The 15,025-nt window shown below is 33.1% G+C and overlaps 2 protein-coding genes across 2 annotated transcripts; one reads left to right on the plus strand and one right to left on the minus strand.

The window, feature by feature from the left end:
• The first annotated feature begins 2,155 nt into the window (after nucleotides 1–2,155).
• LOC114393635 (casein kinase II subunit alpha-2-like) lies at nucleotides 2,156–9,926 on the plus strand. The gene is made up of 10 exons (XM_028355004.1): nucleotides 2,156–2,469; nucleotides 3,158–3,287; nucleotides 5,068–5,262; nucleotides 5,507–5,664; nucleotides 8,160–8,250; nucleotides 8,389–8,454; nucleotides 8,710–8,792; nucleotides 9,237–9,300; nucleotides 9,413–9,481; nucleotides 9,604–9,926. The coding sequence occupies exons 1-10, from the start codon at nucleotides 2,189–2,191 to the stop codon at nucleotides 9,661–9,663; spliced, it is 1,197 nt and encodes a 398-aa protein (XP_028210805.1). The 5' UTR covers nucleotides 2,156–2,188; the 3' UTR covers nucleotides 9,664–9,926.
• Nucleotides 9,927–12,374: 2,448 nt separating this feature from the next.
• LOC114393813 (uncharacterized protein At2g23090-like) lies at nucleotides 12,375–14,347 on the minus strand. The gene is made up of 3 exons (XM_028355270.1): nucleotides 14,048–14,347; nucleotides 13,885–13,925; nucleotides 12,375–12,837 (listed from the first exon to the last, which is right to left on the minus strand). The coding sequence occupies exons 1-3, from the start codon at nucleotides 14,121–14,123 to the stop codon at nucleotides 12,718–12,720; spliced, it is 237 nt and encodes a 78-aa protein (XP_028211071.1). The 5' UTR covers nucleotides 14,124–14,347; the 3' UTR covers nucleotides 12,375–12,717.
• Nucleotides 14,348–15,025: the final 678 nt, after the last annotated feature.

Raw genomic sequence — 15,025 nt, forward strand, 5'->3', positions numbered from 1 at the left:
CCGAAAGAATGTTGTGGTGCGTGGGAGAGAGGTCAAATGACCGGCAGAACTTGCTGCAACCAGGTTGGAACATAGTGAATATCATTCATTGATTGGCAAATGTTTATTAAGTCCAAAAATAATTAACTTTCAAGCACTCGTGTATTCTCCTAGTCATGTTTGAGGAAGGCTTAAAATCCTAATTTGGCAGGTAGATTAGAGACAGATCCATCTAGTTTAGTCTTACATTAAAGTCGGTTTGGATACAAGGTTAAAAGTGCTCTTGAGAGCTTCTCTATTGAAAAAGTTTTATGTTTTCAAAAAAAGTTGTCAAAAAATACTTGTTTTGTATCCAAAATAGGCCCCAAATAAGTTTTGTGCTTAGTTAGGTTACTTATTCGTACCAAGTAGTATTTACGAGTTTAATAATTATCTTGAATGTCTTTTAACTTCTAGGGAAGTCTCAAATCCTAGATTACTATTAAGATTGATTTTTTTTATTGTAGATTTATGTTTATAAATACATGGCGATTAGAGTGTGAGTGTTGATATTTTTGCGAGAAAAAATCGGAATTCAGTATTGTTTCAAAGGATGCATGGTCCATTGCAAGCTTGGTTTCAAAGTTAGGAACTTGTCCATTCTACCCTAAATTGACAGTTTGTAGGTTATATTAAAAAAGGGGCAGCAACTTGTTACACGAGAATTTACTTTTGAGAGTTGGTATTCAATTCGTATTGCGCACTTGCTGGTTGCTACCATGGGCTCACATTAAAGACCTATAATAGCATGCATGAAATGAAGCTACTATAAATTTTGGTGCATAGTAGATATTTATCGCTATATCTTTTTAACCTGTTGATACAAAAGTCAATGTGTCATGGATAAAATTGACTTTTTAACTTAAGTTTGGAAATGATCAGATTTTAGATAAAAAAATAAAAACTTCATTTTTAAGTTTTTTAAAGTTAAGACAAGATTATTTGTTTAAAATAAAGGGAAATTTTAACAATAATTTTTTTAATACACTCTTTTCTCAACTAAAACTTATTAGAAATTATAAAATATAACTCTCATTTTATATGTTTTTTTTTAATTTTTTTAATTATGTTATTGATATAGAGTTTTACTTTTTGTTGATAATTAATTCTTATCGAAAAATCTTATTAATCAATCATCTTTAATATGATTCTCTTATTCTAATCAAGTTTTTTACCTTAAAAAAACTTGAATATAATATTTTGTATAAAAAAAAACTAAATTCAGTATTACTCGTACAAATAGTTTATTGCTACTCTTGTTTTATATTTAATAAATCTTTCCTCAAATCTTTGTATTAGAAAGAGTGTATTTGGAAGCCTCCGAAATAAACTAATCAACTATACATTTAAAAATGTTCTGATCGTTGTGCTGCAGAACTCAACGTTTTTTGAATTCAAAATTAACATGATCGATCGTATTAATATTTTTTAGACATGATATGGTTGTAAAATATTCAAGTCATGTTACATGTTGCATTCTGATTGAATTGATACACTGCTCTAAGGAAACATTAGTGTCAGTTTGGCCCAAGCATCTACACCTATTGGTAAATGGAATAAAATAATTTTATTTACACCCAAAACAGCATAAACGGAGACACGACTACGCAGCTTTATTGCGTTTTGTTTTTTTTTTTGGCAAAAGCGTAGAAGCAGAGAAGAAGAAGATGATGCTGACGTGGGCACTTTGTACCGTTCAGGAAGGGAAAAAAAAAAGTGATCCTCAAACCTCAAAGCATTCCAAAAAAAGTTACTCTAAATCGAAGGAAATCAAATAGGTAAAACTCAATTAATTAAACAAGTAAATGAATTATTATAAATTTTTTATATTATTTTTAATTTTTAATTTCTATTGATAAAAGAAACAAATTGAAGGGAGTATTTTATATTTTAATCTTATAATTAATCAGGTTAATCCTACATTTCATTAAGAAAAATAAATTTTAATTAATCCAAAATTTAACAAAAAGATAAATAAAATCTAGTGTATAATTATTTTCGTCGAGATTAAACTACTTCTGAAATAATTCAATGTTAACTTAATTACATTAATCTTCAATGACTGGGGGAATATTAATATTCGTTTATTATATATAAAAATAAAAATAGAGAATGTAAATAAAAAAGTAGTATGTGAAATCTAAATAATATCGCTATACGCACATTAAATATGCGCATTGCGCACGAAGCACCAGCAGCACTACTTCTCCGCTTCTTGCTAGTGTGCACCATTGTCGCCTTGCGTGCGCCGGTTGCGCAGCCCCCTATCTTGCGCATCCCCAATCACCTCATCGAAACTACTAACACCTTCACAATCGTTCACCAGCGCTACAGAACCCAGATCTCGGGTTCCAATCGTCGAGCCATGTCCAAGGCACGCGTCTACACCGATGTCAATGTTCTTCGCCCCAAAGAGTACTGGGATTACGAGTCCCTCACCGTTCAATGGGGGTAATAATGTTCCCAACCCTAATTTTGTTTCTGGAGCCTTCTGTTATGCTCAGATTAGACACAGTTAACAATCAATAGATTGTATATTTCGCGTTTTAGGTTAAGAACTGTGAGTATGTGCTAGTTTTTTAGGTGTTGTTTTTGTAATTTTACTCGTTCTTGATTTTGAATACCTAGAGGTTCAACAATTTTTGTTACATTCCTACCAAATTATGCTGAATGATGCTGTTTATGTTATCATTATATCCAAGATTTTAAATATCGGTCGTGGTCCTGTTGCGGTCATGGTCGTGGTCTTGTTGTGGTTCCGTCACGTTTGTTGATATCACGGCAAATCGCAGAGAAATGCAGCTGATGCGGTCCCAATTGCGATCATGGACAGTTAAAAAAGCTTGATGTTGTGGCCCAAATCACGGTTGCCGACCGTTTTTTAAAACCTTGATTATATCCTTTTGATTGAATCTCTTGTCCTTGCTATGTTCCGTCTCTGTGGTATCTATGAACTCTGAGAAGCTGATTGAGCATGAAGAATCACCTTGTGATTTGAAATTGGTTGATGCTGTTGTTTTCTGGATTCTATTGTTAAATACTTATAAACATTGATGTGTATTAGGACTGATTCTTGTGAGGATTTAGATTTTTCCTTCCAATTATGTTATTTATGAATTCTCCGTGTGCTCTTTTTCAGTGATCAAGATGATTATGAGGTTGTGCGCAAAGTGGGAAGGGGAAAGTACAGTGAGGTTTTTGAAGGCATAAATGTTAATAGCAATGAGCGTTGTGTAATCAAGATTCTCAAGCCTGTCAAGAAAAAGAAGGTGAGATTTTGTTTTTTTACATTGTTGTTGTTTTCGACCTTTGGGATCCGGAGAGTGAATAAAGCCAGCCAGTGAAGCTTCATTTGAACTATTCTCCTAAAATTTGCATAATAAACAGTAATTTACTCACAAATTTCTCAGTATTTTCTTGTGAACTATTGAATAACAACTGGACCACTCTGGCACAATCTCCCTAACACAGTTATGCAATAGTTATTTCGAAAACAGAAAAAAAAAAACTTAAAATTCATCGTAAGAAGAGTAGAAGACATTATATAATCATTTTGTTAACATAAATATATTGAAGAATAACAATATCAGCCATAAAAAGTTTTATCAATAAATATAGGAGTTCACAAGAAAAGAAAAATATGGACATATATTATGATTCGTAAGAATGATTTCATAATTCCTGATATAATTTTATTACATAGCTCTGGTACCATCATATTAGACTACACTTGATGAAAAAAATCTTTGGAAGTTATGCTTTGAAATAAGACGAGGGGCTTCAAAGTTCAAACTAGATGACTTTTTGTTGATGAAAGATGTGTAGTTCTGTGTCCCCTTAAAATATTGGAGGTGAGCTTGAATCATATGTATAAACTTCTCCTTTTGAAACATTAACAACAACAAATCCTTATCTTGCTAGATGAGATCAGCTACATAGATAACTTGACACTATTTGACTCAGTCAAAAATCAATGTTTTAGCGATGTTATTTACCATGAGATCCTTCTTGACCACTTCCTCTAACGTTCTTCTTGGCCTCCCTCTCCTCCTCTTCACATGACTAAAAACCATACAATTTATTGTTCTCACTAGTGTCTCTCAGGGTGTTCTTTGTACATGTCTAAACCACCATTGATTTTCTGTTATCTTTTTGTCAATTGATTGTACACCAATCTCTCCTTGTATACAAGCATTTTTATTTTGTATTTTTGGCCACATTCACCACCATCAAGTGTAGTTGGACATATAGAAGTACCATGGAGTGTGGTCACAAATAATCCCTGATGCCTTTATCCATTTTAGCCACCCTGCATATATTCTATGTGTGGCATCCTTGTTAATTTCCACTTCATTGTGTAGTATTGATCCCAGATATTTAAACTTAGAAAAATGTGGCAAGACTTCTTTTCCCATTTTTAATTCCATGTCATATTCTTCTTTTCTCCTGCTAAAATTACATGGCGTATACTTTGCACTACTCCTACGTAAGTTGAAACCGTTTGTTTCCAAAGTCTGTCTCCAAAGTTCAACTTGCGAGTAAGCTACTTTCCTTGACTCCTAAATCAAAATTATATCATTTGTGAAAAACATACAATAAGGGATAGACTTTTGTATGTCTTCAGTAAGCATATCTCTAATTACTAAACAAGGACTTAAGGCTGGGGGGTCCACATTAAGAGCAGGACAGTGTGGTTCTTGGTGCACTGCAGCAACCTGTTTCTGCAAATTCTAGTTTGGAAATTGTTATTGTTATTGGTAGCCAAACCTTAATTCTAATCGGTGATGTAAATCATTTAGGGTATGAACAAATAGAACTTTGATTCCAATTTTTTGAGTAGGAACTACAAAGAGCTCCTCATACTTTTGGACTTTTGTGATATATCTTCTATTTTTTTTTAAAAAAAAAAAACTCTCACAATTAGACTAACTGGTTGAAGTCTTGTGTTAATTTGAATTTATTTTTTGGTTGTTTGTTGTACTAACTTCAGCTTTCAATTCTTGTGAGATTTTTGTCATAACTTCTGAGATCTTCAACATCATTTTGCAGATTAAAAGAGAGATAAAAATACTTCAGAACCTTTGTGGGGGGCCAAATATTGTCAAGCTTCTTGATATTGTCAGAGATCAGCACTCTAAAACTCCTAGCTTAATATTTGAGTATGTCAACAGTACAGATTTTAAAGTTTTGTATCCAACCTTGACTGATTATGACATACGCTATTACATATATGAGCTTCTTAAGGTAACATTACCCTTCAATCTCTCATGGTATACCTTGACTGATGCTCTGTGTCCTATCCATAATGTATATATTTCTCCTTTACAGTAATTGGAGCATCTTTGTCTTGGACAAGGCTTATATCAATTTTGCATCTGGTTCATGTGTATAGGCTTTTGCTTATGCATCATGAAAATTACTTCACATTAGCACAAACATGTGTTGATGACCTTTTCTTGTTACTTGAATGCTTTAGTTTTGAATGTAGGCCTTAGATTACTGTCATTCTCAAGGCATAATGCATAGAGATGTCAAGCCTCATAATGTTATGATAGATCATGAATTACGGAAACTTCGCTTGATAGATTGGGGTCTTGCTGAATTTTATCATCCTGGAAAGGAATACAATGTTCGTGTGGCTTCAAGGTAATGTTCTGGTCTCTGGCCTATTATTGACCATGGTTGCAACTATATTTCAAAAGTAAAATCAAAGAAAGATGTATACAATGGATTAGCCTGAGTTACGTAGCATAAATCAAAATCAGTTAGGCATCCTTAGCTCATTCAAGCATGAGTTTTTCAATACAAATGGATATTGAAATTGTTGCTTCCCAAGTAGTGGTATATCCACTAACTTCATTCTGAAAATGTGGAAACTTGAGCGAACAGTGCATCAATAATACAAAATCTAGCTCTACTATAATTTTCTTAACTGAAATACAGGTCTAGAAGTGATTTCTTTCTTGGTCAATTGAGATGTGCACTCTATGGTCTACTCTGTTGCCTACTAAAATAGTGACTCTTAGGACTTGCACAAAGTTTATTGTAAATTACTCCAACCAGTTTATGCTAGATAAAATATTAAATATTAAATGTTACGTACAAATTCCAGTATTACTGTATTAGTGAACCTAGCGTTTTGAATAGATCGCCCTATTTAATTATATAAAGATTGCCAATTCCTTAGGGCTTGTTTGGGGAGATTTTTAGTTTTGAGTTTCTTACAAACAAACCAGTTTTTAGTTTTATTATTTTAGTTTCAATTTCTTGTGTTTTTTTTTTATATTTTAATACCAAATTTTAAATCCAAACTATAAAATCACTATTTTATTTGGGTTTATTTGGTGGTGACGGTTGGGGTGGCGGACGATTGAAGTGGTAGCCTATGGTGGTGGTTATAGTGATAGCAACAATGATGGTGATGGAAACCAATGGCGGTTGTGGCAGCAGCAGTGAGGGTGATACTGGTAGTGGTGGCGGCCAGCAATGTAATGGTGATGTTATGGTCATGGTGGTATTAGGTTGGGGGAAGGAACTATGGTGGTAACGACCAATGTGAGGCAATAGTTGGTGTTGGTTGTAGTGGCAACAATAGTTTATTGGTGGTGGTTGCAACAATGATGATGGTATTAGACTATTAGGTCAGGGGAAGACACAATGCCATCAACAACCTCCAATGGTGGGGGAGGCAATGATGATGGTGGTAGCAACTAATGATTGTGGTGGTTATGGAGGCAGCAGTCAGTGGTAGTTGTGGTGACAGTGGCAATAATGATTTACTGGCAATGTTTACAGTATTAACAGTAGTGGTGGTGGGTGGGGGAACAATGAAGGTGGCAAAGGCAATCAATTATGATGGTTGTGGTAGTGACGGTGGCAGCAGCATCAAGAGTGGCAATGGTGGTGGCTTTGGTGGCAATTGTAGCAACAATAGTGGTGGTTGAACTAGTGGTGGTGGTGGGTAATGGCAATGGTAGTGACAGTAGTGTATGGGTTTTTTTTAGATGGGATTGGGGGATTTTTGAGTTGTTTTTACGACTGAACCAAAAATCAAAATAATTTCTGGTTTTAAAAAATGAGTTAAAAGTGTTTTAAAATTGAGTAAAATATTAGTTCAGCTCCATTTTAGCTAAACACATTTTATTTTTAAATTTGCATTTAAAAACCAAAAAATAAAAACCATGCAACCACCCTTATGCTTTTTGTTTATAGTTTCTTGTAAGAGACTCTCCTTAAATGTTTGCCAATGCATTATATTTTCAGCTACATTTTTTATTTACTCTTTAAAGAGACAAATTTTATAAACAACTATTAGACTATTCTTTCAGAAGCCTATAATACACTACTCTCTTCCCAATCATGCATTATAGAATGAGTAGTTGTAAAGGATCATTGTGCAAGACTGTTACTGAAAGCCAAAGGAGAAATAGTTCAGACATATTTTTAATTGACACTGAAGCAGTTTGACCTTAATGACACAGACCTAATGTAGCAGACTAGCAGGCTAATATGCCACATGCCAAAGTGAACATACTTTTAAGATTTGTTAAATAACCCAATTTCCTCATTTAATCACAGTTCCTACTAAGCAATTTAAAGGGATTAGTGTATTAGGCATAGCTGAAGATATTAAGAACACAACAACGAGTCATTTGTTGCCATGTGCGAGGACTGTTTTAGACAAAAGGGACAAGGAAGAACAAATGGGGTTCCAAGAACTGTGTTGGGGCTCCATGAACTGAGGTTTTGATTCTAGTTTGGTGGTATTCTCATTTTTCCGAACCAGCTCCCCTCTTTTCTGTTTTTTTCAGCTGAAATATACCCAAGTTCATTTGTCTAGTCATCTAAATTTCTGTCAACTCATATTTGTAGCATATTTCAGGTCCCTAATCTTCCACTTGGTTTATACTATATAATCATATAGAAATTCTCAGCTGCCTTTTAGGCCAGCATTAATTTACTGTTGCAATGTTTCTTTTAATTTGCTTATATTTGTTAGTTAGAGATAAACTTGACACAGGAAAAATGATCATTTAAATTTTCCTAGACTTCTACAATATTTTGCTATGTGAGGGTGAGTTTTGGAAGTTTTTGAATGACACTGCCAACAACCTGTCATATGCTATGCTTTTATTTCTCAGATACTTTAAGGGCCCTGAACTTCTAGTTGATTTACAAGACTATGACTACTCATTAGACATGTGGAGTCTTGGCTGCATGTTTGCTGGAATGGTGAGAATTATAGCTATAGGCTACAACTTACTGGTTATATGTGACATACCCTTGGCGTTATTTAATATGAAGTCTAATTTTGAATCTACATGTACAAAATCGTGTAATTCTGGGTTATGATCATTTTACTTAATGCAGATATTTCGCAAGGAACCTTTTTTTTATGGTCACGACAACCATGATCAGCTTGTCAAAATAGCTAAGGTAACATTTATGGAGGTTCAGTAATGTATAGAATTGCAAAATTATCTTGTTGATGCTGTGCAAGTTAATGTCATGTTTTAGTTTCTGACTATAATATTTTATCTTTTATTATATGGGGATAATTAAGTATGCCTAAATTATTTCCTGTTTTGCATGCTAAAAGATTGAATTTTAGATCACTTGCCTGTTTCTAGATACTCTTCTTTCCAGATCTGGAGGTTTCATTGTCTCTTCTTTTTTAATGTTAATCCGCAGGTGCTTGGGACAGATGAACTGAATGCATATCTGAATAAGTATCATCTGGAGCTTGATCCTCAACTTGATGCACTGGTTGGAAGGTATCATCTTCTATTTGATTTTTTGGATATTGCATAGCAAGTTTGATTTAGTGAATCCACAACTTTCTGTCACTGTCTTCCATGGCAATTTAGTACCTCATCTCACTCTCAGCTCTCTTAGTCTATGTTTGGTTTCTCGTTTGGGGAGCTCCAAACTCAGTTTGGAAAGTAAACTCATTTTGGTAACATGTTTGGTTACTCCCAAAAGTATATATGCACATGAAAATTGTCTGAAAACTCAATTTTGTAGAAACAAGACTTGGGTTGCTTTTGTAAACACAGTTTACAAACTTAAGTTTGACCCAAACTTTAATTTGTAAATTTTAATCCAAACATGGACTTAGAAATTTACTGCTTTTATTTTGACTTTATCTACTGATGATAGATATATTCAGTATAACTATTTTTACACTTTTTTTTATGTTACACTATTACCTTTTCCAGGCACAGTCGCAAGCCTTGGTCTAAATTTATCAATGCAGATAATCAACATCTTGTGTCTCCTGAGGTAATTTAATCCATGTTCCAACATGTCATTGGGACCTAACCAATTAGTTTATACTGTAATTTAACAATTCTCCGTTATCGGTTTTAATTATTTCAATATATCGGACATGCAGGCAATTGATTTTCTTGATAAACTCCTTCGATACGATCACCAGGACAGGCTAACAGCAAGAGAAGCAATGGTAATTATAAAGAGCTCATTATTTTACCGTAACATGGTTATTTTGTTGTGTATTGCTTAATTTGCACAATATTTTCTGATCTTTTGATTTAACAATTTTTTATGCTTGATGTATTCCCGCAGGCACATCCATATTTCTCTCAAGTAAGGGCAGCTGAAAGTAGCAGAATGAGGACACAGTAACTTAAATCATTGGATCCATCAGCCTGAGTTTCATATATGTGGGATTGTTTTATAATACACCCTCAAATGTGGCATGGTTGCCTTCTGTTAAAATTATAGTTTGTTAGTTTTGTTGTGGAATGTAACTATATCATAACTTGTTCCAGCTGAATAATTTGTTAGCCTGCTGTTGAAAATTCAAATTCTATCTTAAAAAAGTTGTGATTATAACATTACCAGGCAATACCGACACAGAGTATCATGTATTTTTATCAAGACTGTCACCATTGATTCAAGCTTACTTATATTTTTTAGTGAAAAGATATTTGTGTTTTAAGACGAATTATGACCATTAATTATTTTGATTAAATGTAAATAAATATAAAGATTAAGATATGTGTTTTATGTGATATTAGACTATGCTTCATGATCCTATTATGTCTGAAATTTCAGACGAAAGTAGGTTTAAGTCATGATCTTACAAGACATTCTCCTAGAATCTAGCGAATCCCATAAAGAATAAATGAAATTCAAGTTTTGTGAGTTATCAAACATCAAAAGACGCGTTATGCCATAATAAATCTATTTTGACTCAGAAAGTGGTTTTTTGTTGTAGTGCTCAACATAAAAGCCAACCAAAGTAATTTCTAGTATGAAGAAGGAAGTGCATTTAATGCAAACATTAAATGTTCCAACGATCACAAACTTTAGACGCAGAGCTCAAGTGAAGAATTTTATCCATTTAGAGACAAGCACTTAAAGATGAAGCCCTACACATACCAAAAGCTTTAAAGAAATGGGCTACCATCTTACACTTACATTCAAATTCTTTATGTAAAAAACTTTTAGTTTATTCTCTTGTAAAGTTCATATCTTTCAAAACACATTAAATATCTTGAGAGAAATGACTAAGTGTTTAGCTTGTATACTTGTTTGTTAGACGATTAAGATCTAGTCAGTGAGCAAACCAACAATAAATCTTTTGATTTGTATTGGAGCCAGCAGTGACTTGGTAGGACAAAAAATATTGGATTGTTGAAGCTTGGTGATAAACTTTGTTTGTAGAGTTAGACGTGACAATGATTAGTGCTTGTAATTTCATGAAGTTAGTGGAACTTAATTATTAACCAATAATTGAATGTAGTTTTAAAGGTAGAAACGAACCAATATAATTCTTTGTATTTCATATTTCTTTTGAATATCTTGTGCTCTAAACTCACCTAGGTTTGAATTTGATTTTGTTTAAAAACACAATCTGTTTTGTAAAATCTATTTCTATAGTCTAAACTTGTTATTGGGAAAATCTATTATTTGTTTTACAAAATTAAATTTTCAGATGATGATTTTGTTTTCATGAAAAATGTTAGAAAATTTTTAAAATCACAATTTAACTTTTTTTCTTATGATATTTGTCTTACATATTCGGTAGCCAGTAGGAGTAAGTTTAGAAATTAAGGAATATGACATTCTTAAGTCATGATATGTCACAAGTGTTAATAAAAATTCTAGGTTAGTGACACTTAATATTAATGTAAGTATAAAACAGTTTTATTCTGTCAATCAATCACAAATTATTACTAGTATAACTTTTAAAATAATTATTGTAAAAATCAACAAACAAACCTATTATATATAGCCATTATATTTAAACGATAACCTACAAATAAAAGTCTACCAACAACGATTGAGAGCCTATTTATATTTAGAAGATGGTTTTCATTCTACTAGCTGAATCAACCATCGTTACCCAGACGCAGCATATATTTCATCAAGAGCTTCCCAATTAAGCTTCCTATATGAAAAGGGCCAATCCCATCCCAGGTAAGAGTTCTTGCATTATTATGGTGCAGTTTTTTTCAGGAAATTTGGAGCCCCTCTTAGTAAACTCACGGTGGCGTTGAAACTGATCTTGTAAAGTGTGAAGAATCACATTTTGTTTCTTAATTGGAACGAGAAAGGTACAGGAGATAACGATATTGTTGGCAGTTGTGTATGTAACTACGGTAGATTTTGGATTTAACTTGAAAAATAGATGCTCCTCCAATTGATTTACATGAAATTCTTTGTTCATTGATTAGAAAAGCTACTTTAATTTTTAAAATTTTCTCTAAATTTATATTTAACTCAACTGCTCTTTCTTAGAAAACCAGCTACCAGCCAAATACTATACAAACTGATGATGAAGAACAAAAACAAAAAAGTTAAGCCAAATACTATCTAAATCGATAATTGATATTCGTTGTTCCTACGTAATTTGATATGGAGGTAAGGCTCATAGAGTGTGGACTCTTCTCAACTGTGGCAGCCCACTGTTATCAGTGGTGTGTACGGATGGCCATAAAAGGAACATTAAATCCTCACCATGCAGCTGTTTTCTTTACATTGTATCATCTTATATCGCATGCCATGGTTGTGTTCTGTGAAATATTAGTCAGAGTCAACAAAAAACTTGGCAATACAGATTTGAATGATATATTATTGACATCAAACTTCAAGATTTACTTGATTTCTGTCCACTTCACCACTTCGGTTTCACAGGAATCATATTCTCTTGGTCATAAGATAGAGGGAGGGGAATTTCTGTCAAGCTTAGCTTGACAAAGCTCTTAACCAATTTTTCTTGGTCTTGAGTTATTCGCTTACTAATGCAGTTATTCATTTTCCTTAATACCAATGTGTCCACTCACAAATTATATTTGCTTTCGGGGCTAAGAAAAATAGAAGGAAGCAAATAAGATTTCAATAGACATTTTCCCCAAATTTTAGGAACGGAGACCCTTATTTTCATATTTGTCATTCCTAAACACTTTCATGTAATCTATGATTCTGTAAGAAGATTAATATTGACACTAGCAATCATTCATAAGTTACAATTAGACAAAAAAAGAGAAAATTAACACAGTTTCTCACGCTTAAACAATGGAAAAACTTACTAATTATCCCCTCTCGTCTCTCCCTACCCCCCAAGACACAAACACACAGACATATTTGTTATAAAAGAAATTGAAGATCTCTGTGGATAGAGACTATATAACAGGCCATATATTGATATATCATGTCTCAACATGCACTCTTTCACTTTTTAAGATGAGGAAAACAAACATGGAGATCAGATTTGGGGTGTTTGGCTTCAGCATGCTCCTTGCACTTCACTTCTGATGTGGTGCATATAAATGTTTGCATGCACACCTTGCACTGCAATCATCAATCACAACATTATAATCGGTAAAGAGCTCCCTTATGCTGAGTCACTACAGTTTATGCAATGAGAGAGGAAGAGCTCCCCCGTATAGGAGATCCAAAACCAAACAATCAATGGTCTTCAATGTGTAAATTTTGACAATATTGTAATGGAACATCATTCATAAAGTGTAAATGTAAATAATTTGACAAAAGAATATCTTCCAAGACAGATTGAACAAGAAAACAATTATTAGGTTGACATAATGTAGTATACAGTTTGTGCATTAGAAAAATAAAAACAAATAGGCCAACACTTCAAACAAACTGCATTTTGCATACTAAATATATAATCATGTTTAACAAAGAATCAATCCCTCAAGCCCTGTTTCAATAAACTTCTCAGTACTTACTTACAGGAGAAGAAAATAAGATAAAAATGAACTAATCATCTGATTCTTCTCCCATAAGTTAAAATTGACTTATGGGTAAACTAATTTATAAAAGCTACATGAGATAATTTATACTTATGGGAGAAAATAAAGACCCTGCTTGGATTGGCTTCTCCAAAACCACCGATTTTAAACTTATGCATTAGCTAAATTTTAGGTTATAGAAGAAGCTTATTTCATTTTTCTTTCTTATTTTCTTCTCTTACAAGAGCTTGTGGAGAAACTCATCCAAACAGAGCCTAATTCATTCCACCTCCTTATTTTCTTCAACTAAGTGTTTACTGAAAAGTTTTAACCAAACAGGGTCTTAGTAATAAGCATATATTAGTAGCCAAACAAAATTCGATGAATTTCAACATGCACCAATTGCTGAATAAAAGACAACAACAACAACAACAACAAGGTGACTTTATTAGAGATATTTCTCTCGGAAAGAGAAGTAAATAAAAGACTTTCAGCTAAGTATTTAAGCATTAACAGTGTCCTCGCATGAACTTAACATAATTTTCAAAGCTTTATTTCCAAGCCATCATATTGCTCTATTTTACAATCTTTGATACGAACACGGGGTTATAATATAACACAAAGAACAAAACAGCGGAAATTTTACCTGAATAGACATGGCTTTCTTGTTTGAATCCAACTGGCTTCCTGCACACATACCAAACGATTATTAAAATCAATAACTCCATCAGATCTAACACATATAACCCCGCTAAGGTATTCGAAAAGAGAGAGAGAGAGAGAGAGAGAGAGAGAGAGAGAGAAATTACCCTTAGCGGCAGCCCTCTGCTTCTCGAGGTTCTTCTCGCGAGCCATCTTTGACTTCTGGGCATTGCCTCCTCCCATGTCTGAGTCTGTCTGACCCGAAATGCAAAACCCTAATTTTTTTTTCTCTCAGAGGATTTGAGTGCTGAGCGTTGAAGGAAGGAAGGAAGGAAGGAAGAAAAAAGAACGGATATATACGGGGGACTATGAACAACAAGTGATTCTCACGCGCAATTGTTTGGTTCATTAAATGTGGGTTTTAAAGAGCTCTTTTCCGCCCCTAGTTTTTCCACACCGGTGTAAGTGTAGGGATCCTCACGTGGCATCTGTGTCAGCACTCAGCACGTAATTATTATATTACGCGGCAAATGTCACAGCTAGATGCCAATACTAATGCACTCATGCCCATTTACCACAAATCATGCTTTTTCTCTTCTTTTTTTTTTTCTTTTCTTTTCTAATGTTGTATTTAATTTTAAAGATGAAAATAAAAAGATTTTTTTAAAATTAAGATAGAGTGTAAAATTTAAAACGTCTTACATGAAACACACATATTTTTCTCTTATTTCTCTCTTTTCTCTCTAAATAAAACTACTAAAACCTTAGATATGGCTCTTTTCCCTCTCTAAGAAAAACTTTGTTAATAAGAATTTTTTAGGCTGTACTCCTTTCTTATTAAGAATTCTTGCTAGGAACGATTCACTTTAAAAAGTAAGCAATTTTCGTTATTAATAAAAATTAATAAGAATATATATTTATAATTTAATATATGGGATAAGATTCGCTTACACCGGGCTAAATCTAATGTTTTAATGTTGATGGTTAGTTTTTTAATAATTGAGATTATTTATTTTATTTTTTAAAATGAGTTTTTGGTTTTAAAAAAATCTTAATAAAATTTAAATTACATTTATAAGTAAAAGATTTTTTTGGCATCATTAGAGTCACTATTTTTGACATATTATTCACTTTTATGCTCAATG

The sequence above is a fragment of the Glycine soja genome, chromosome 17, assembly GCF_004193775.1.
Source record: "Glycine soja cultivar W05 chromosome 17, ASM419377v2, whole genome shotgun sequence".
In the NCBI taxonomy this organism is placed as follows: domain Eukaryota; kingdom Viridiplantae; phylum Streptophyta; class Magnoliopsida; order Fabales; family Fabaceae; genus Glycine; species Glycine soja.

Bases quoted from the DNA above. Each gene is read 5' to 3' on its own strand.
- LOC114393635 (XM_028355004.1), top strand. From the start codon at position 2,189: ATGCGCATTGCGCACGAAGCACCAGCAGCACTACTTCTCCGCTTCTTG. The intron at 2,470-3,157 runs GTAATAATGTTC...GCTCTTTTTCAG, and splicing joins TCCCTCACCGTTCAATGGGG to TGATCAAGATGATTATGAGG. The intron at 9,301-9,412 runs GTAATTTAATCC...TCGGACATGCAG, and splicing joins AACATCTTGTGTCTCCTGAG to GCAATTGATTTTCTTGATAA.
- LOC114393813 (XM_028355270.1), bottom strand. From the start codon at position 14,123: ATGGGAGGAGGCAATGCCCAGAAGTCAAAGATGGCTCGCGAGAAGAAC. The intron at 13,926-14,047 runs GTAATTTCTCTC...GTATGTGTGCAG, and splicing joins GCAGAGGGCTGCCGCTAAGG to GAAGCCAGTTGGATTCAAAC. The intron at 12,838-13,884 runs GTAAAATTTCCG...TGATGATTGCAG, and splicing joins AGAAAGCCATGTCTATTCAG to TGCAAGGTGTGCATGCAAAC.